Below are 22137 nucleotides of genomic sequence, written 5' to 3'. Positions count from 1 at the left end.
TAGGATAGCCTGGCACTCATCCTCCATTTTAAGGGCACCCTAGAGGGCAATTTATCATATTTTCTCTACTGGGAGGACACAACAACACTTTATCTTGTTTTCTCCACTGGAAGGGCTCCATAGAAGGCACTTTATCTTGTTTCATCTACCATAGGGGCATCTAAGAGAACAGTTTATCTCATTTTCTCCACTGGAAGGGCATCCTAGAGTGCATATTATCTTGTTTTCTCCATTGAAAGTGTACCCTAGGGGCACGTACCATAGGGGCATCCAAGAAGGCACTTCATCATGTTTTCTCCATTGGAAAGGCACCCAGAGGGCACTTTATCATGTTTTATCTACCATAGGGGCATCCAAGAGGGACACTTTTACGGTGTTTCCTTTGAACACAGGGGCACCAAAGCCCCCCCCGTGTCCGCATATATACCTTGGATAACTGACAAAAATTAAAGCCAAAATTTGTGCCTACAAAGAAAGCCCCATAATTGGATCAGAAAGCCTTCGTGCGGTTTCTCATGACCAACATAAACTAGGCCGCTAACCGCCAAATCTGCCCTTCTAGGTCACAACAACCATCCGCTTTCACGGTATCCTAACCGGCCCCCTTTTCCCCGTAATGGATCGATCAATTGTGCATGTTAAATCACAAGGACGAAGACATGACATGCACATGGGTGCACTCAAACGCACACACGCATCCGTGGTGGCGTGCACGTAGCAGACAAACAAACACTCTGGCTGTGGTGAAAGAGGGGTATTGTTAATTTCTGTCTCCCCCCCTTCGTCTTCATGGAGGGGAGAAGAAAGGGTGACCCAAATTTGACACGACCGGGGCGCATATTGTCAGGGATGGTTGGCTTTATTTGTGAATGGGTGAACTGTACAGTACACAAACACACACACACACAAACATGCAGATTCACATGAGCTGATAAATGACATTTAAAGTTTATTCACACACCTATCCGTGTGTGAGTGCATTTTGGGGTACAACACACACATTTGTGCACATTCACACAAACAACTAAATTAGAAATACACATGCATACCTACACACAAACACACACAATATACAGGTTAGTGATGCATGAGTGCTTGGCCTGCTTGTCTGGACAGAGGGAGGGGGTGGGGTAGGTCGCGCTTAACTTCTGTGTGTGTGTGTGTGTGTGTGTGTGTGTGTGTGCATTAGTGGGAGTGACCGGCATACCTTTACACCCCACACACCAATAGCCTCCCTCCTCCCCCCTCCCTCATTTTCCCACCACAGTAGCCTGCAGTCATGCACTCAGTGCTATCTGAAAGCATGGATCTACAACTGTTTACCTTCCCTCTCCTGCCGCTTTAGTGCTGCTGCTGCTTTTCGGACCGGTCAGCAAACAGATCCACAGCGTGTGTTTTCACACTTTTAACGTTAACCGGAGAAGCAAACGTAGTTTAATCCACTACCAGGGTGACTCTGCAGGCGGCTGAGTAAAGTAACTCGACAGTGGTGAAAGAAGTATCCAGACGTGAGTAAAGGATTATTGTGTAAGCAGCATGTATAACTTTGTAGCTGGTCAAAGATTTTACAGACAATTTTATTTTCATTAATATTGTGTCATGCGTAAATAATATGCCCAGTCCAAACAGGCTAGAGACAGAACCCAGAGAAGCAACATAATTAAAAATAATACTAAACAAATTAACAATCCTGACATTTTCTCCGAGCTTTAGAAGCAAATGTAGCCAACCTGTAAGCCTTAAAGGTCCCATATTATAAAAAAGTGAGATTTTCATGTTTTTTTATTATAAAGTAGGCTTAAGTCCTTTATAAATACTGTGAAAGTATCGAAACGCTCAAGCATATTCAGAAACTCTGCATTTGAAACAAGCTGTCAGGATTTCTGTCCATTTGTGATGTCACAAATATACAATATTTAGACCCTTTCCACAAATTTAAACGTAAACATTCTATATGTGTCCCAGTTTATTCCTGGTTGCAGTGTATGTGAATGTCATCAGCTGACAGAAGTACACATGGACCCAAGTTGTTGCCCAGCAACACAATTCTGTTGCAATTTCATTGTAATTCCGTTGAAATGCGCTAAAACGGGGCTTTTCAGACAGAGGTCAAATACAGGTATATTCAGGCCGACAGTATGAGGAAAATAAAGTTGTTTTTTTAACATTACAGCATGTAAACATGTTCTAGTAGGATCACAAAATACAAGTATGATCCTGAAAATGAGCACAATATGGGACCTTTAAAATTAAATTCCATTCTAACATCGTCCAACCGTGTCTCCTAAAAATTACGTTCCCATACAACTAAAATGCATTCTTAACGACTTTCAGAGGGAAATGTATTTTCTCCCGGATGCGGTCACAGTTTTAAACAGTTTTGAAAGGTTTTAAACAGTTTTAAACAGTTTTAAACACGTGGTTAACATTGTAAATTGAAACAAAACAAAACAAAAAACGCAACAAAACTACTTAGTTAGGTTTACTACGTAAGTGAATGTGTTTGTTTGACCCTTAGTGGAGTTTTCTCACTTGTTATACTCGTTATTATACCAATAACATTATTATTCCACATAGGGAAGCACCGATACCACTTTTTCTTAGACCGAGTACAAGTACTTACATTCGGGTACTCGCCGATACCGAGTACCGATACGAGTACTTCTCTGTGCCAAAAGACCCTCGTTAACATCCAGCCGGAGGGTGTGAGCGACACACGGCAGGCTGGGGAGTCCCGCATACGAGGCGGTGCGCCGCGACCGGCTCTAGGTCGGCTTGGAAAGGCTCGGGGCGAAGGTGGCTCATGGTCGCAGCTTTACAGCGCCCCCCGCCCGAACCTCGCCGAACCGTGACGGGGCTCCCTGCTCCCGGTGCAACTGTCGACCAGGGCCCCAACCGCGTTGTGCCGCAGCCTACTTAAAAGGCGCCAGGGGTCTGCGGCGATGTCGGCAACCCACCCGACCAGTCTTGAAACACGGACCAAGGAGTCTAACGCACGCGCGAGTCAGAGGGTGCAAGCAAAACTCCGCGGCGCAATGAGGGTGAGGGCCGACGCACGCCGGCTGAAGTGGGATCCTGGCCCAGCGGGGTCAGGCGAACCACTGGCCCGTCTCGCCCGCACCGTCGGGGAGGTGGAGCGTGAGGACCCGAAAGTGGTGACAAAAGGTTAACGTCGCGCTGCTGTAGAGTGGTATCGGTGCCGTTGTATCGGCAGTATTTTTTGAGTACGAGTACGAGTACATGAGCACAGCATCGTGCACAAGTACCCGATACTGGTATCGGTATCGGTACATCCCTAATTCCACATAACTTTCCTGAATGGTCGCTCGATATACCACGTCACCTGCTCTGCGCATCGCTCGTTGTACAACGTCACTCGCAGCAGCCATCCGCGGACTACTTGGGATACGTTCAAACGTAATCCGAGACAAAATACGTTTCCCTCGAAAATGTAATCGAGAATAAAGTTTAGTTGTATGGCAACGTCATCTTTAGGGGGTGCATCGTCAGTGCACCAAAACTTTTCTGGATTTTGACATTTAATTTCAAATAAAATAGATATTTAAAACAGATCTTCTTAACCCATCATCATATGGACAATACAATTTACAACTTCTCCTATTTTGAGTTATTTTAATATTAGGGCTGTGAATTTCTTATAATATTTAATCGTGATTAATCGCATGATTGTCCATGTTTTATCGCAAATTAATTGCACATTTTTTATCCATTCAAATTGTACCTTAAAAGGAGATTTTGTCAAGTATTTAATTCTCAAATATGCTGCTTCATGCAAACGTATGTATATGTTTATTATTAGAAATCAATTAACAGCACAAAACAATGACAGATATTGTCCAGAAACCCTCACAGGTACTGCATTTAGCATAAAACAATATGCTCAAATCATAACATGGCAAACTGCAGCCCAACAGGCAACAACAGCTGTCAGTGTGTCAGTGTGCTGACTTGACTATGACTTGCCCCAAACTGCATGTGATTATCATAAAGTGGGCATGTCTGTAAAGAGGAGACTCGTGGGTATCCATAGAACCCATTCACTGATCTGGAGGTCAGAGGTCAAGGGAAACCTTTTATCCTCGCCAAAATTTAGCGCAAGTTTGCAGCTTTCTTTAGCCAAGAGCTTTACTTCACGACAAGCTAGTATGACATGGTTGATACCAATGGAGTCCTTAAAAATAACAACATTTGCCTCTCAAATGTAAAAGAGTAGAAATGTAAACACTCGAGTGAAGTAGAAGTACCTCAAAGTACAGTACTTGAATACGAAAATACATTCCACCAGTGAACTCGGGCATTGTTTTCTAATGAGCTTTTCTTTCTTTTATGTGACTTTGTAAAAGAATAGTTTAGCATTTTGGGAAAATAGGCTTTAAATAAAATATGCAACGGTTGCAGCTTGTATCTCCCTGTGCGACCACAGATTCATGTTTTTACATGACTGTTTGTGTACTGATTAAACAATCAAGATGCGGAGTGTGAATTAGTGAGCTTTAGGGCTGCTGGTGGTGGGCGTGTGTTTGATTTTTTGGAGAGAGGCAGGCCAGCAGTTTCCCCCCTTGCTTTCCACTTTAAGCTAATCGCCTCCTGGCTCCTACTCTGCTACTTAACGCAAAGCCATGAGAGTGGTATTAGCATTCACTTGGCAATAAAGTGACTAAGCTTATCAACAAAATGTTAAACTGCTCCTTTAAATGATTAGACAGGGCTAAAAAAGCAGGAAAATAAAGGTACTTTAACTTGTCTGAAGCTACTAACTCACTACGTACAGCCCGGACACACCAGGAACGGCAGGAGCGCGTGGTGGCTGCGTTACTTGTTGTTTTTTATTTCGGCGTCTGTGTTAACAGGTTAGAGCAGCCACACTGCCCGCGTGAGACGCGTCACACATTTCAGCTGCGTCTCCTCTAGAGAATAGAGGTCTCGCCTATTTTTGACGCGTAACGCATGCGTCTCACAGCAGCAACAGACAGTGAAGGTGATCTATTGACTGTATATTAACATCATACCCGCTACATTACTACAGTTTCCATTTCTATCTGTAGAATATGTTACGGAGATGACAAAAAGTAATGACTTATTTTTAAATCAACAGTTCCTGCTTTCATTTCAAAATAAAAGCCCTCAAGCGTTTTTTTCAATGGACAGAATTCCTTCATTTGTTAACACAAGGCTTTTATTATGAAATATGAGTAGTCAGTGCTGTGGAACATGCAGTGACTTGGAGAGCTCCATGAATTGATGAAGTATGGGGTTTAAATCATCACTTCCTGCTTTCATTTCGAAATAAAAGCCCTCAAGTGTTTTTTCTGTGGACATAATTCCTTCATTTGTTAACACAAGGCTTTTATTCGGAAATATGTGCCGGACAGTGTTCTAGAACATAGAGTGACTTGGAGAGCTCCATGAATGAATATAGTATGGAGTTTTAATTGTGGATGATTGCTATTATTTACAAATTACCACACGTTTCTTAACCTTTCTCTGTCTAAAATAAATATAAATGATATTTATAATGAAATGAAATGGCCATTAAAAGGCAAACTCTATTTAGAAAGAAAGGGCTGACAGCAGCAGCTGCAGCAGCAGAAACGCAGCAGACACGCAACTGAATTGCAGCTGGTGTAAACGCCCGACGCGTGAATCTCGCAGCCACCACGCACTCAGCCGCCACGTGCTCCTGACGTTCCTGGTGTGTCTGGGGCTTTATGCTGCAAAGAGAAAAAAAACGTTCTGATGTGAGATTGATCAGAAACATGTTGGATCTTTTAATCACCCACCTTTCAGTCCAGAACCAACTTTGCCAGCATCTCCTACCCTGTTACTGCTGCTAGTATCCGATAGATTGGGCCTCAATGGTTGTGTGAATTCCCTTCCTCCTCCTCTTCCACCCATATTCTTTTTCTACACCTACTTTCTCCTCTATCATCACTTTTCTCCAATATTTCATCTTCCACTGCCTCGTCTTACCTACACTTCTTCTTCTTCTTCATCTCCACCTACATCTTCTTCTGCTGCCTTCTCCTAATCATCTGCTGCTTCGTCCTACTGTAACCCACCTTCTTCTTATTGCTCTGCCTGTTTATTTGTCTTTTTTTCTCACCTCTTTTTACCTTCTACCTCTTCTTCGATGTAACTTTTCCTGCATCTGTCACTTTATCCAATTAAGCTTCTTGGTTTGTGTTTTTTTCCTTATTTCATACCCTTCCTTCATCATGCTTCTTCTTATTTCCTCTTCTTCTGATTCTCTTCTACAACAACCCATTCTCACTCCCAACTTGTCAAATACTGACTCTTGGTCAGTGCCCCTCGGCATCCTTAAGCATCTGTATGAGACGCACTGGGCTTTCAACCAACTCCAATGTAAACCCATCTACATCGTTATTAGACGCTGAGAGCACTGTAACTCGTTTATATCCAACGAAATTAATTCTTATGTAATCCACATAATTTGTGAATCAGGAAGTATAAAGAGCGACAAACACTGAATAGGGAGGAGGTCGGAGTAGAAGGGTGGGTCAAAAAACACCAGACATTCGCCCAGAAGGCCGCTGTTTGTATCCCGTGTGAAACCAGAAGTCAACGTTGATTTATTTGTCACGTAACTTCAGTACTTAAGTAATGCCACCTGGAGTTATTTTAACCCAAACCACCATCTTTTAATAAACCTAACTAAGTAGTTTTGATGCCTAAACCTAACTAAGCTGTTTCCTGCGAAGACAGAAGTTTATTTTGAAAAGACTGAAGTGGAAATTGACACGTGCGTCATGTGTTGATGGACATTCTTAGGAAATCACATGGAAAATGGGGAATAACCTCTCATAAGATATCATACGAATTGTTGTATGAGGATACATTCATCAAACAAACACAGGACTTTCACCCAGGAGACTGCTGTTCTTTTGCCTTTTGAAACCAAGTCACCATTGACTTATTTCACCTTAATTTTGTTACGTACTTAACTAATACCAGCTACGTAACAAACGTAGGCTACTTGTTTTAATTAACAAAAATACTTATTCTAACCCAAATCACAATCTTTTCCCAAGCCAAACCAAGTAGTTTTTTTGCATAAGTAAACCTAAAAACTTTGTAAACCTACGTTGGAAGTTTAATTTGAAAAGAGACTGTATCCATGTAATGAGCGGAAACAGTACGCTTCCTGTGAACACAGAAGTTTATTTTGAAAAGACATTATGCCTGTAAGGAATATATTCTCATGCAACAGTTCGTTTGATATCTTACGGAAAGGTTATTCCTCCTTTTTCATTCATTCATTCGTTTTCTTACAAATGTCTAGCAACATGTTTCAATTTCCGCTCATTACATGCATACAGTCGTTTCAAAATAAACCTTCATCTTCACAGGAAACAACTTCCTTAGGTTTAGGCAACAAAACTACTTGGTTAGGTTGAGGAAAAGATCAACTTGGTTAGGTTAAGGCAACAACACTACTTAGTTAGGTTTAGGAAAAGATCATCTTGGTTAGGTTAAGGCAACAAAACTACTTAGTTGGGATTAGGAAAAGATTGACTTGGTTAGGTTTATGGCAACAAAACTGCTTAGTTAGGTTTAGGAAAAGATCAACTTGATTAGGTTTAGGCAACAAAACTACTTAGTTAGGTTTAGGAAAAGATCGAGAACTGACACGCCGTCTCTGAAAAGTTTGAAAACTTCTGCTTCTTGAAAAGTTCCCTCTGCTTTTCCCCCTATTTTCTCCCCCTACTTCCCTATCTTCCTTGTGTACCTGTGTGTCATCTTCATCTGCTTCTCCTTCACTTCCTCTACCTCCTCCTCCTCCTCTTCTTCTCTATCAGCCTGTTTACCCCCTGTGTCTTCGGACGCATGCTGACGCCTCACTTCTTTGGGCCGCTGCAGTCTGGATGAGAGGAGTTTTGGCTTCTGCTCACTGTTTACCAACCGGCTGATCCTGCTGTTTCTGCATGCAGAGGCCAGGCTCAATTATTTTTAACACTGCAAAATAGACAGTTCTCTATCATGAGCACCGGGTGTGTAATATGCCTCTATGAATACAAATAGCCAGGGACGTGTTTTCTTAAAGCAAGCGCTTACAAAGTGAAACGTCTAATAGCTTCCTGAGGAATTGGCAAATGCAGCCAACAAACAAGTTCTCTGTTCATCATGTCATCATTAATATTTATGTCCAAAGTTTAATTGCAAACAGAAGAGTTTGGTTTCAAAGTGGGCAATTTGATGCAAGACTGCAGCATACAATAATGTATGGTAATACTTTAAAGTTATTATTTAACTGCACATTAATTTAGTTTAGCCAGTGATCCTTCAGAGAGATGCATCACTTTACCAGGGTTCATAAGCTGTGACTAATGGCTTTATTAATGATTAATCAAATATGTGCTAATGCTTAGAAATCACTTATAAGCCATTAATAAGTACATTCTTATGTTTTGTTTTGTCTTTTATTACCTTCAGATTGAGCCAGGCTAGCTGTTTCCCCCTGTTTCCAGTCTGTATGCTAAGCTATGATAAGTTAAGCTAAGCGCTACGTTTGTTATGTTATTTAAGATACAGACATAAATTAAAATAAGTCAATGTTGACTTTTAGTTTCACATGAACAGCGGCTTTCTGTGTTAAAGTCCTGTGTTGGCACATCCGTCCACCCCGACTTCCTCCTTATGTGGACTTCCGCTGACTATGATTAGAAATGCATTTCAGTCAGACAACTCACGTTTGAAATATTTATTTCAACAGCAGAACATTGTTAGAGTTTGGGGTTCAGACTCCGACCTCATCACACCCTGCAGATATCATTACCTAAGATATTGGGAGTGATGATTAAACATATTTTCCCCCGTCGGAGCCTGCAGGTGGATGCTGGGGTGGTGGTGGGGCTAAAAGAGCAGGCAGCGGCAGTATTCGTGCAGGGCAGCAGCAGCATTGAAGAGGCAGAGGGTGAGACAGGGAATTTTGCAGCTTAAATAGACCGCCCAATTGGGAGGGTGCGTTTGGTTTATGGTATTGAGAGTGAGGCATGTCACATGTGTATGTAGCAGTGCAGCTCGAGTTCACTGCCTGAACTAGCTCGCAGGCGTCGCTCCATTTGTGATATGTCAAAAACAAACATAATCAACAACAAAATACGTTTCCCTTGAAACGTAATTCACAATGCAGTCTTATTGTATGGGAACTTGATATTTAGGAGACAGAGCTGTTCCAAAAAGGTCATGAGTTTATCATTTTCTCATAAACCATCAATTCTGCAATTATCAATGTTAATAAAGTCATTAATAAAAGATGATAAATCAGCAGCAAAAGTTATTAAATCATCTGCATATAAATGCTAATGCATCAGACTGGCAATACTTCATCCAGATTAGGACCACGCCCCCTTTTGGGGGAAAACAATCCGGTGTCCCTCATAGACGGTAACAGAGTAAACAGAAGAAGATGAAACGTCTCCAAACTTCTACTTTAAACAAATCGGTAATAGTAATAATGCTGTGCTGAAGAGTTGCTGTAGCTGCACCAATAATAAATCTAAAAACGCTGATCTCTGATTTGTTCTCCTGCTGTGTCCTTAAAAAAAAAAAATAGAGGAGCTTTATGGCTCCAAGTTATAGACCAGACCAGCATGGCTTTATGGCTCCAAGCTATAGACCAGACCAGCATGGCTTTATGGCTCCAAGCTATAGACCAGACCAGCATGTCTTTATGGCTCCAAGCTATAGACCAGACCAGCATGCCTTCATGGCTCCAAGCTATAGACCAGACCAGCATGTCTCTATGGCTCCAAGCTATAGACCAGACCAGCATGTCTTTATGGCTCCAAGCTATAGACCAGACCATCTTCGTTTTCTGGCTCCAAGCTATAGACCAGACCAGCATGGCTTTATGGCTCCAAGCTATAGACCAGACCAGCATGTCTTTATGGCTCCAGGCTATAGACCAGACCAGCATGTCTTTATGGCTCCAAGCTATAGACCAGACCAGCATGGCTTTATGGCTCCAAGCTATAGACCAGACCAGCTCTCCCTTCTGGAGGAAAGATGTCACAGGAGAGAAAATGATGAACAGCTGTTGTGTAGCGGGTTAACGAGGCTTTCACACTGACATCTGATCAGTATCATACGATACGTGAATATTCACTGTCAGTGTGTTAAATGGTTAAATGATGCTGGTGACAGTGGCTAGCATGGCTAGCTAACGTTAGCTTGATTGTGAGGCTGCTCCAGTGATACAGTCAGACATTAACGTTATAGCAGCCTCCAACTAAATCTCAGCCTATAGATCAAACAGTTGGTTATTAACACGTTGGTTATTTACAGACAACAGTTAGTCTAACGGGATTCAATCAGATATGTAGAGATGTCTGGATCAGTAATATCCTCCACTGTGTTGGACAGGGGAAGACTGAAGGGACATGGCGGAGATCAACCTTCATTTATTAAGATATCACCAACACTCAGGTTCAGGCAAGGTCGCAAAATTATTATTAGACATGTGTATTAAACAAACGTTTGTTTAACAAGAGATGAATGCATATGAATTTGTCAAAATTACAATCCAGACATTCGTCAAATTGCATTGAAGTCTTTGGTTTTCTGTCCCCCAAAAGGGGGCGTGGCCTTGAGTTTTTGCCAAGTACCCGTATGTGCCGGTCTCATGTATAAGTCATTAATAAAGAGTTTGTATAATAATCCATCAAGAGTTAAAAAGTTGTTGTTATTAATGGGTTATAATTGATTATAAAGCATTAATAAACAATGTATTTACCATTAATAAAGCCCTTTAAGTAGAAAGTAGAAAGTGGTACAGCTTTTTAAAAATAAATGCAGGTCTATACTGTACACTGCAGCTACAGCACAGCTAATACTGTATGAGTCATGTTGTAGCAGTGTCACTCTAACTGTCTGTGAGTTCGCGTGAATCTCGCTGGGATTAATGAGAATGATTATTTTTTTTCATGTGGGATCATATATATTCCAAGCAGTTTAAATTGGTGAGAGTTTGCACAGGACTGCTAGCCTCGTGCTGAAAGGAGGTGGTCAGGTCCTGTGCCTTGTTGGCGTGCATGTTCCCAAAAATGTAATTGAAGGGATTTTGCCTCCAGCTTCTGCAGCATCTCGACCACCCAAGCAGCAGCTCGTGTCTTCTCTCTTCCTTTCTCTCTCACTCGCTGTTTGTATTTCCCACATGAAGCAGAAGAGAATAAAACGTCACCGTCAACATGTGGTGGAAAATTGTTCTCACTAGTGTCACCCTAGGGACACGAAACAAGGAGCAGCCTACGACGCGTAATCCTCATCTTGTGAAAACCTTTTTACTCCAGTTTTTCATTGTCATGCTTTACCTTCCGTTGAAGGATTACATCCCTCTGTGAAATAATGTCTACCATCCTTGAGTTTATAAAAACCCCTTTCAAAGTCAGAAGCTGAAAATGACAACTGACACATATTGAATCATCTTAATCCGTGTGGAAGGTTGTGAAAGTTTGCTGCAGAGGCTGTCCCGTGTTTCCTCTGAAGTTTAGAGGCATAATTACACTCCGAACGGGGTGAGTTCCTATAGATGTTTTCCTGCTGCTGGCACTTTTTAGTTTAGCAGAGGGAAGATGTCAACAGCAATGATCCCAAATGCCATTAAAAAAGTGCACAAAAATCTGTGGGTGGGTGGACTGCCTGCCCGCGTGTAAAAACACATCATTATCTTTTTTGTATTTTGTGGTGCTGCTGCTGTATATTAATTTCTATTCATGACTCTATATTCATGACTCCGAAATACTCCCACGTTGCCTGCACTCGTTTAAATCTGACACCTGCCAAACTTTCTGTTCTGTAAACTGCCAACTTTTTGTTGAATGTGTTTACCGGGCGTGAGGGCTGTGCGGCGGCTGAGTCTCGAGGCCATTACACAGTTTAAAACAGATCCAGTGCTCTACCCATGTGGACATACTGCAGATAATTCAGCAGGTTTATGAAATTACAGGTTTTTTCAATGGAGTCTGGTGGCTTTGACGAGAACATAGATGAATGCAACGGCTTCAGTTTCCCGTCAGAAAGGGTTGTCTGATGGCAAGGTAAACCGGTGAAAATATTCTAAATATAGCATACACTTAAATTAATATTGATTTTGCTGCCCCCGTGTCCACAGCAGTACATCTCTTTGCTCCCGTGCTGGTACTCCTGTCTGTTTCTCTAAACTGGGGGTGTGCTGACCGTCATCTACTGTAGGTAATACACTGACTATGGAGAAGTACCTCATACAACCCCACTGAGAAACACCTGAACTATCCCTTTAACATTGGAAAATTGACACTGTATAAAGTTATTGTGGCAAGGTGTTTACTCATCTAGCAGATACACTTGTTTTCCACAGTTACTGGGATTGTTCCACCGTCCGCCATTTCCACCACTAGGGATATTGATACTCTTTGGTAACTGGACATAGCCACCAATGTCTACAAAAACCAAAGCGCTATCTTCTTCCTGATCTGGTTGTGCAGTAGTTGGCGCACTGTCTTTGTGCCGTAAATGGAACCTTCATTTTCCCGGGAGATTGTACCCGGTTGCAGATAGAGTTGCATAGTGAAAGCGAGGCCGATAGGGAACCAATCTATACACCGATGGTGTCATTATCTTATAACCATTACATTGTGCAATCAATCGACATTTACTTCATAATTATAAGTCCAAACTAAAAACCTTGTCTAATGCCACTTTTAAGTGTTCTATATTGATTGATGCGTGAATACTAAATGGTAGCACCTTTGATTTTTGTTTTTTTGGTGCTATTAAAGGTCCCACTTATGGCTACATTTCCCAATATCAATACACAGAGGTTACCGTTAACCACTCTTTGGTGGGTGGGGAGGTGTTCGTTGTCATCCCGCCCCTCCCTCCTGTGTCGCTAGGCAACCAAACGCCACCAGCAAAGAATCCATATTGTTCCAGTGAGCAAGTTCAGCCCAGAACTCTGCAGCTCACCGACGCTGCTGTTTCACCGAAGCTGTCTGCGGGACGGAGCTGGTGTGTGTGTGTGTGTGTGTGTGCGTGTGTGTGTGTGTGTGAGCGTGTGAGCGACAGGGCTTTAGGGATGAGTGGGGAGTTGGTTGGGAGTGTGTTATGGGGGTAAAGGATTGGCTGACGGGTTTTCAGGGGGAGTGTGTGTGTGCAGGGGGGAGAAAGAAGGTGGGGGGGGGGGGGGGGTAAGGAATCTGTTTACAATGGCCTGAGGGAGAGTCGCCTAAGCTGCCAGAGAGGGAGAAACAGTCAAATATGGAGAGGAAGTGTGAGAGGAAAAAGTCCAAGACGAGGAGAGAAAGAAAGAAAGAAAGAAAGGACAAAGAGAAATAGAGTTGAGGAGAAGGGATGAATGAAAGGAGAGAACTCAGGAGAGGATTAAAAACAAACTTAAGGAGTCCTTTAAGGTTGCAGTAGGAGTCACAGGAGTGGAAACTGCAGGGTGATGCAAAGCAGAGCTAGATCGCTGCTCACGGCCATGCAAATAGGATATCTGGTGTGTGAGTGTGTGTGTGTGTGTGTGTGTGTGTGTGTGTGTCAGTGCACCTCTGTTCTTGTGTGTGTGCGTCGTTGTTGACATTTTCTTTCTGTCTGTTTGCGTGTGCAGACTTTGAGGAGCAGTTGTACGACACCAAGCTGACCGGCCAGACGTTCCGGCATCCGTCCTCGCAGAGCTCCGACGACGCGTCCACCTCGCTCAGCCGATCGCCCGTCTCCCTCAACAACAAGAGACCCGACTTCATCTTCCTGGTAAACACACGCATGCACGCTTATTTGATCGTAACGCTCCCCTCACACCAAATGTCACCTGTCTGGTAAACACACACATGTTCCACCTTCATATATTTGAAGCCACACACACAAAGTAATTCACAGCGCTCTTATATTATCATGTGTTCTTTTCCACAAGCAAAATCTTCTAGTCTCAAAACCATCAGGTTTCTTGCAGCTGGACACACACATACACACACCCAGAAACCAAACCGTGTCCTCTTCACTTATCTTTTTCACTTTTCTCCCCGAGCAGCAAGAGAGCAGCCTTCACATTCCCTCTAAACTCACTCACTCCCACTCTTTCTGTCCTTTTTGCCCTCACACCCTCTCTCCTCCACTCTTTATTTATGCACACTTTTCTTTCTAAACTTATTCAACGCTTTCTTTTCTTAGCTTAGTGAACAAGACGTCACACATTTACTGTACTGTATTTTGCCCACCTCATTTTAAAAGAGATATAAGTATTTTGTCCTAGTAGTATAACTTTTAAATCCCTCTCTTCTTCCCTAAATAAATTCTTTAAAACGCCTCTTGGACCAGCTGGGAAACTTGACTTTTTAGAGATATACGTGGTTCTGACAGTAGAGCGACGCTACAAACATATCACGAGCTTATAGAATATGATGCATTGCTGTAGATTAAACAAGCCAACATGCACTGATCTGAATTTTTCAGTCTCGATACCGATAGCGATACCTGGACTTTGGGTATCATCCGATACCGATCTGATACCAGTGTTTAATTAATCAGCTGTGTGTCTCACTGTGTGGAAGTCACTGGAATCATTCTTCTATGTGTAAGGTAACACCAGGCTTGACTTAAACACAGCTTTCCTAACTTTGTAAAACAAAAAGTAACAAATAAACACATAGATAACAAAACATAAATTTAGTGAATTGTTATTAATAATTAAAATAATAAATCTTACACCAAAAACTTGGCAAAAAAATCTTCAAAATTAACAGGATTTACAATTCAGGTGTAATCTGTTTTAATACAGCAACAAATTGGTCAAAATGTAATACGGAATTAAAATGACATTATATAATGTATGTAGTATATAAACATAGAATTGAATTTAATAGATCGTCCCCATTTTCACCCATATCCGATCCGATCAGGTATCGGTGCATCCTTAGCCAACAGTATACTGTATAACGGAGTTAAAAACATCTACAGCAGTAAAATGCAACATACACATTAAGGGGCGTTACACATGCTGCGTCTTTTGCACACTCAAATCCATCCATCTCAATGTAGACACGCAATATCATGTGACGAGGAACAACCAATCACAGCCGGCAGATATCTTTTCTTTTTTCCGTAAATATCAGTTTACGGTCAAATATACGGAGGAGACGTTAATCATTTTTAGTGCAGGGCTACCAAGAGCTTTATGATCTGTCCCACAGACTATTTGACCGGCTTCACCCTTTCTGTCCGAGAACGTCACAACATCCGGTTGAAAGGTCAGCCACACCGACACGGAGAGAGATCGAGCAGTAAAGCTACTGTGAGGGATTCGCGGTGCTGGAAATCTATTTGTCTTTGTTTTGACTGAGTTTAGTTTAGTCAGTGAGGCCTCCTGCTAAATACAACTGCAAAGTCATCATCATCATCGTCATGGCAGCACGCAGGTTTTGGTTGCTTAGTAACGGCAGGCACGACAGGAGCACAACCTTCAAAGCACATTGGAAAGAGAAATAAGCAGCACACATGGCGTTCTCCATGCGTTTTTAGACGCGGCATGTAATATTATAATAAAAATAAATCATTTTATAATGCAGCAGTAATATTAATCGTGAAATCTAATAATCAGTATATAATAGTAAAACTCTGACAGGGAACATTTTACTGCACAATCGATACTTTTACTTTTCATACTTTAAGTACATTTAGCTGATAATACTTTACTTCCTATAAGGTTTCGAATGCAGGACTTTTACTTGTGGTGGAGTATTTCACAGTGTGTTATTGATACTTTTACTTTAAGTACTACGCCCATTTTCAAAATTCATACAAGTTATTCCTTTGGTGTAAGAGAGTCCAAAAAATATTAGTAAACATGAACAACTCTTTCCCAAATCCAAAAACTTGAGTGTGAAAAACTCAAACTTGGGATGTCATGGGGTATAAAGTGTGGAAATGATCTATGGAGCAGCTCCAGACTTTATACCCTATGACATCACAAAGTTTGAGACTTAATTCTCTGGTTTCTGGCTTTGAGAGAGAGCAGCTCATGTTCACAAATATTGATTGAACTTTAGGCCATGATAATATATTGGAATTCATAATTCAGGTGGTGTTCCCCTTTAAGTAAATGATCTGAATATTTCTTCTACAGCTGTTGGTGTCTGCCGACGTTGTTTGGCTTTACTGTGAACAGATTCATAAGTAAAGTGCTGCAGGGATGATGTAGTTTTGTAGGCCAACCAGGAAGTTAGCATCACCCTGGTTCCCTCGGCAAACAGCCAATGGGATTGTTCCATTGGGTTTTGGATTACTGCAGAAAATAAGCTCTGTGGCAAACAAATGTTTATGATACTTACACGTTTTGTTCAGCAAGATAATCTCCACAAATAAACACCACCTCTATGAGTTTTGAAGCATAATTGCAATCACCAGATGTAAGAAGCTAACGTTAAGAGCGTGACTTCACTTCACCACCACTAAGATAAAGGTGGACTAGTGTTCGGCCTGATGACATTTAGGAACTTGTTAGCAACCTCCTTTTTAAAGACGTGTAAAAGCCTCACAATTCACGAGTGGGGTATTTACTGACGTATTTTATGTCATAGAGCAAAATGTTTAAATTATTTGAGCTTGTGTTCACCACAGACCTTATTTCAGGCATCTAACCATAGACTGTATATAAAAAGTTGACGTAGTCACCGTGACGTCACCGTGACGTCACCCGTTGGTTTGTTGATGGCCGTTTTGAAGCTTCAAGTTTGGCATTTTGGCCGTCGCCATCTTTTTTGCAACCAGATGTGACACTAGAGGGTGGAGCTAAGTACAACCGAACGCTGAATAATACATTTTTAGGCGACCAAAATGTTACAATTAACTTCTATGAAGTGAAAACACACTGTGAAAGGGTTAAACGAAAACATGGACAACTCCCAGACCAGACAACGCCGTGTTAGCAACCTTTCAATCACAAGGTAGCCCCGCCCTAAAGCATCCCCTGCTTTATGGTCTATGTGACTCTAAATGGGACCATCATTTACTAAATGAACATCATGCTGTATTGAAGAAGACTTGAAACTAGAGATTGAGCCCATGAACTCATGTTTACAATGTTTACTGAGGGAATAAATCAAGTGAGATCACTTCTCAGACCCGGAGGTGGCCCACTGCATCTAAACCAAAAACTCATTCAAAAGACGAGGGAACCAGAAGTAAAATGCTAACTAATTTCCCGGTTTTAGGACTCCTTCCTGCACCACTCTACTGCTGACAGAGTAGCTGTAGTCGTGTTAAATACATCTACTTTTGAATGGAGGAAGCCAGAACTCCATCACTAAAACACTATTTCTAATCAATCAGGACTGAAATCTTGAGGGTTATAACTTGAAGGTCAAAGTGAGACCTATTTCTCATTGAGTACAGTAGTTTCAGCCTTGAATCAGAACACAATGTTGTGACATTACACTTCTCTACAGTAGCTAACAAATCACTATTTCAGTGTCACTAACACTGCTTCCTCATGTTGTGACAAAACGCTTCATTGCCTTTGTTATCATCCCTTTTATATAAAAGACTATTCTAAAACTATTGTACAGTATGTCCAACCCCCTCTGTTGGAGTTGTCAGAATTAGTCATCATCCTTTTCACACTCTCAGCAGGTTCCCCATAAACAAACGCCAAATCATTTAGTGTCTTCCAGATTGAAATATCACTAAGACTTGATCACAAGTTAAAATAGCGAATGACATCAGTGCTATTTGTTGTCAGCTCATGCTCATTGAAACAAGAGTGGTTACTGACCCATTTTGGTATGTAAAAATCATAGTTTGTCTCCATTTCTTCTCTGCCGTTGCTGCTAATAGTTCTCAGGCTGTTTCCCCAAGCGGTGTCATTATTGGCAGCTTGATGGACTCCCGCAGTGATTTTACTGCAAAATGGCTGCACATTTCCTGCATATTGACGCTCCGTTCCTTCAGCAAGCTGTTAAACAGCTCTGTTAGGTTAATGCCTTTCTCTCTGTTTGGGCTAATTTCAATTAGACTTTACAGTACATACATGTGGTTTCTCTCACATGTATTTCATCAGAGAGGGTAGTGTTTCCTGCATTGCAGCAGCCCCGAAGCAGTTTGGGTTTCAATGCCTTGCTTCAGGGCTCTTTGGCAGCGATGGTTGATACCTTAGATTTAATACCAGGCAGATGACAGTTTCCCTCCCAGCTGGGATTACACCTTCCTGTTGACACAAGGGACTGAACAGCTCTGCTACTTGTCAGCCTCCGTCCCTGCCGGCTAATCAGATCTAAACTGATGTTTCCCATTTTTCTCTTCACGTCCTCTTTTTCTACTTCTTCGCTATGTTTTCTGCTCTCCTGCAACAGCTCTAGCAATGTAAGGCCCCGTCTACACGGATACAGATATTTAATAAAAATGGATATTTTCCCCTCTGTTTAAAAAAAACAACAACCTCCACACGACCTTCATTTTACAAAATATCTCCGTCCACACTCAAACGCCAAAACGACTCCAAACGCTCACCGTAATATTTACATGTCACAACAAGTGAGATCACAAGTTAAGGGTCAAGGAATTTTGTTACCACCCTTCTCACTCCCTTTCCCTCGGCTTCATTGCAGTCAGTTGGATAATAGTTATTGTCATCATTCAGGTTTATGTCCACAGCTCTTCTGAGTGCTCCAAACCTCGTCTTCAATCGCCCAAAAGCACATTCAGTCATCATTCGGTCTCCACATGTTTAATGTGTTTCTGCTTTGGCCTCCTGTGATTGGAACATTTTTCAAATGTAAAGTAGTAATTAGTCCGAGCAGCGCTAACAAATCATTAAAAAAAGCCGGTAGTCCGCCATCTTTGTTGCGTGTGGACGAGAGGCCAAAACATAGAGGAAAATATCAGTTTTTAAAAATATCTATATACTGTACGTGTAGTCAGGGCCTCAATCATCATTATTCTCTCTTCTGTGGAAGACCTGAAAGGCGAGAAAAAACTAATTCTGGGGATCTTCTAAGTTTGATCTAAATAGTTTTCTCTCCTGTGTTTATGATTTAAGAACAGGTGAAAAACAAATGTTTGGCCAGGATGGTATTTTTAAGTTATTTTTTTTTTCATCTGTGAAACAACTGAAAAGTGTTTTTTTTGCAAGGATAATCTTTCTACATTCCTTTTTTTTCATCTGCAATAACAGTTAAAAATTATAATTTTTTTCAGGCTGATTTTTCTAAGTTGGTTTTTTTTTCATCCGTATGAAAAGTGGTGGAAAAAAAGAAACTTTGAATATCCTGGCAAAACATTATTTCTCTCCTGTTCTTAAGTCATAAACACAAGAGAGAAAATCATTTAGATCAGACTCAGAAAATGGATCACCAGGAAAAAAAAATCTTGCTTGCCTTTCATGGCTTCCGTACTCTTCTTACTACAACATAGGTGAAACTGAGATGTGTACTGTGTTGTTTTTTTTAAAATGTGTTTTCTGTCTGAGTCTCTCACTTCTTATTTACTTTACTTCCTCCCACTGGCATTGAAGCAGCTTAAAGACGACAAAACATTTTATTTTGGTGGAAGAAGATGAGTGGATGACCTCTGCCAGGCTCCTCAGTTGTATTGATTTTTGCTTTAATTGAATTTAGAGTTAGTTTTTTGTGCTTGACCCAACAACACCAATTTAAAGAAGAAAAACCCTATTGTCTAATTTTCTAAATAGCCCAGGCATGAAACAGAAACTTTCAAAGAAGTTTAAAGTATGTACGAGATAATTGAGTCTGATATATCACTGAGAGGAAATCAAGTTAGGACCATGGGAGGGTTGGGGGTGGAGGGAGGGGGGGGAGCAGGCTGCATTAAGATGGATTTCACTACAAAACTATCCCCTTATCCTCAGGACATACAAATATGTACAAAAGTTTAGGAGCGAAAAGAAAACTGAATACAAATAACTATGAATTTGGGTTTTTAAGGATTTAAAGCAGAAAAACTGAAACCTTCCACACACATTTTCTTTTAAGCCACAACCAGGCTGAGCCTTTCATCTCATTAATCTAACTGACTGTCACTGAGTGAATACATTAAGAGACAATTTGATTTTATGCATTGGATGTATTAAAGCTCACTCGTCAACGTTCTTTTTTAAAGCTTTATTCATATTTTAATATTAATAATGTTGTTAAAAATGTTGGCATTGTACGTTTCTGCAAACCATGGGATACGTTGAATGGTAACAAGGTTACATAGCAACACAACTTGACAACGCAATGTAACAATGTAACGTAACAACGCAATGTAACAAGGTAACATAACAAGGTAACATAACATGTAACGCAACAACGTAACACAACAACCTAACACAACAACGTAAAATAATAAAGTAACACAACAACATTACATAACAACGTAACGTAACAACATAACGCAACAACGTAACGCAACTACGTAACGCAACTACGTAACGCAACTACGTAACGCAACTACGTAACGCAACTACGTAACGCAACTACGTAACGCAACGCAACAACGCACTTAACTTTCAATAACGGTCGTTCGGTATACTGCGTCACTTGCTCTCACCGAATGCAAAAATGTCGACATTCAACTTATCCGTGGTTTACAGAGAAGTACAATGCCAACATTTTTTCCTGGCGACTGGGCTGTTCAAAGATAGCGACAAACGAGCAGCTAAAAAGCTTGGTGGAGACCAAAACAGAGCTAACAGGAGAGTGAATATTGCACTTAATTTGCCCTGTACCCAGAAACTCATCTCCAAATGAATTCTCTCCCTCTGCTGGATGTGTAAATAGGCATCTGTTAGCTAACACAATCACCATCCTGTTTATAAGGCCATTATGTGTTGTGTTTACAGCTTGTTGCGCTGACCCCAGAGGGCCAAAAAGAACCAATTAATGCAGGTTTAAGCCTGTCTGAAAACACGCCAAATCTCACACTCCCTTTCTTCTTCCTCTAGCCGGCGTCCAAACAGCTCTACGACGATGAAACCACCTCCTCAGTGTTTGGACTGAGGTCCGTGACCGACCCGTCTCCCTCCCCGTCCCCGTCGCCCTGCGGCTCAGATCGTCCCCCGCTGGGTTGGAGCAGTAACAACAGCAGCAGCAGCACCGCCACTTCTGCTACCGGCGGACCGCCTGTCGCAGACAAACCACGTTGGCAGCTCGGGAGACGCACACCGGGTCACTTTATACCGCTCGACGTCACAGGTACAATAAAACAAAAGTAGGGGGTCACATTTGGAGTAATTGGGTACTTTATTGAGGATACTTTTCATGGGTTAATTGCTGCACATATGCTGAAATTCATTCTTTTCTTGGTCGTCTGAAAAGTACACATGAACTTGAAAAGAAGAACATAACCTCCGTTCTTTGTGATGAAGGACGCATTCAGAAGTTGCTGATGCAAAGCTACTTTTTGAGGTGATTTTGAAAGGCTTATATTTTGCCCTTTTTGTAAAGGACACTGTAAAGGTATGCAACAGATTCCATCGGTATGCATCTTAACAAACTGAGCTGCCAGAGTGTTTTCACGGAAATTATTGAGGGAGTGCTGTATGAAAAATTCTGGACAAAATAAGTATAGATAGCATAATATTTCCTAGTTCTTGCTTTAGAAGTCTTTGGACTGGCACCACCACAGTATCAAAAGGAATTCATGAATGTTTCATCGCCTGGACCGGACTGATCCTGAGCCATCAAAGTAGTAGAAGAGTTTGCTGTATTTAAATGGGTACATGTAAACACAGGCCGACTGGCATCCAGCCTACGAAGTGGTGGTGATAATCCAATGAAAAGTGCAAGATGCGGATATGCTACAGCTGTCTTGATGATGATATTCCACGGTAGTGCTCAATCAATTAGTTGAATAATTGATTGTGAGAAATATTTGGGTATAGTTTTTTTAGTTTTTGAGTCTTTTACAAGCCAAAAAGGTCACACGTCCTCTGGTTCCAGCTTCTCAAATGTGAGAATCTGCTGCTTTTCTCTGTTTTATATTATTTTAAATTGAAGATTTTGTAGTTTCATGCTGTTGGCCAGGCAAAATCATAGACTGTATATAAGTGAATGTAGTCACTGTGACATCACCCATTGGTTTGTCGACTGCTGTTTTGATGCCTCGCGTTCGGCGTTTTGGCCGTGT

At 41.5% G+C, this 22137-nt stretch overlaps 1 protein-coding gene across 6 annotated transcripts in view; it reads left to right on the top strand.

Moving 5' to 3' along the window:
- Nucleotides 1-22137, top strand: part of nhsl2 (NHS-like 2) — a 237857-nt gene that overhangs the window by 187094 nt on the left and 28626 nt on the right. For all 6 annotated transcript variants that reach the window (XR_005205373.1, XM_037759702.1, XM_037759703.1 and 3 more), the window contains 2 exons: nt 13628-13770; nt 20954-21203. Coding sequence is in view for 5 of the 6 variants with exons in the window: in XM_037759702.1 (XP_037615630.1) it covers nt 13628-13770; nt 20954-21203 (393 nt within the window). In the remaining variant the exon portion in view is untranslated. The remainder of the gene's footprint in view (nt 1-13627; nt 13771-20953; nt 21204-22137) is intronic.

This window comes from Sebastes umbrosus, chromosome 22, assembly GCF_015220745.1.
Source record: "Sebastes umbrosus isolate fSebUmb1 chromosome 22, fSebUmb1.pri, whole genome shotgun sequence".
NCBI lineage: Eukaryota > Metazoa > Chordata > Actinopteri > Perciformes > Sebastidae > Sebastes > Sebastes umbrosus.
This window is presented reverse-complemented; position numbering and strand designations above follow the sequence as displayed.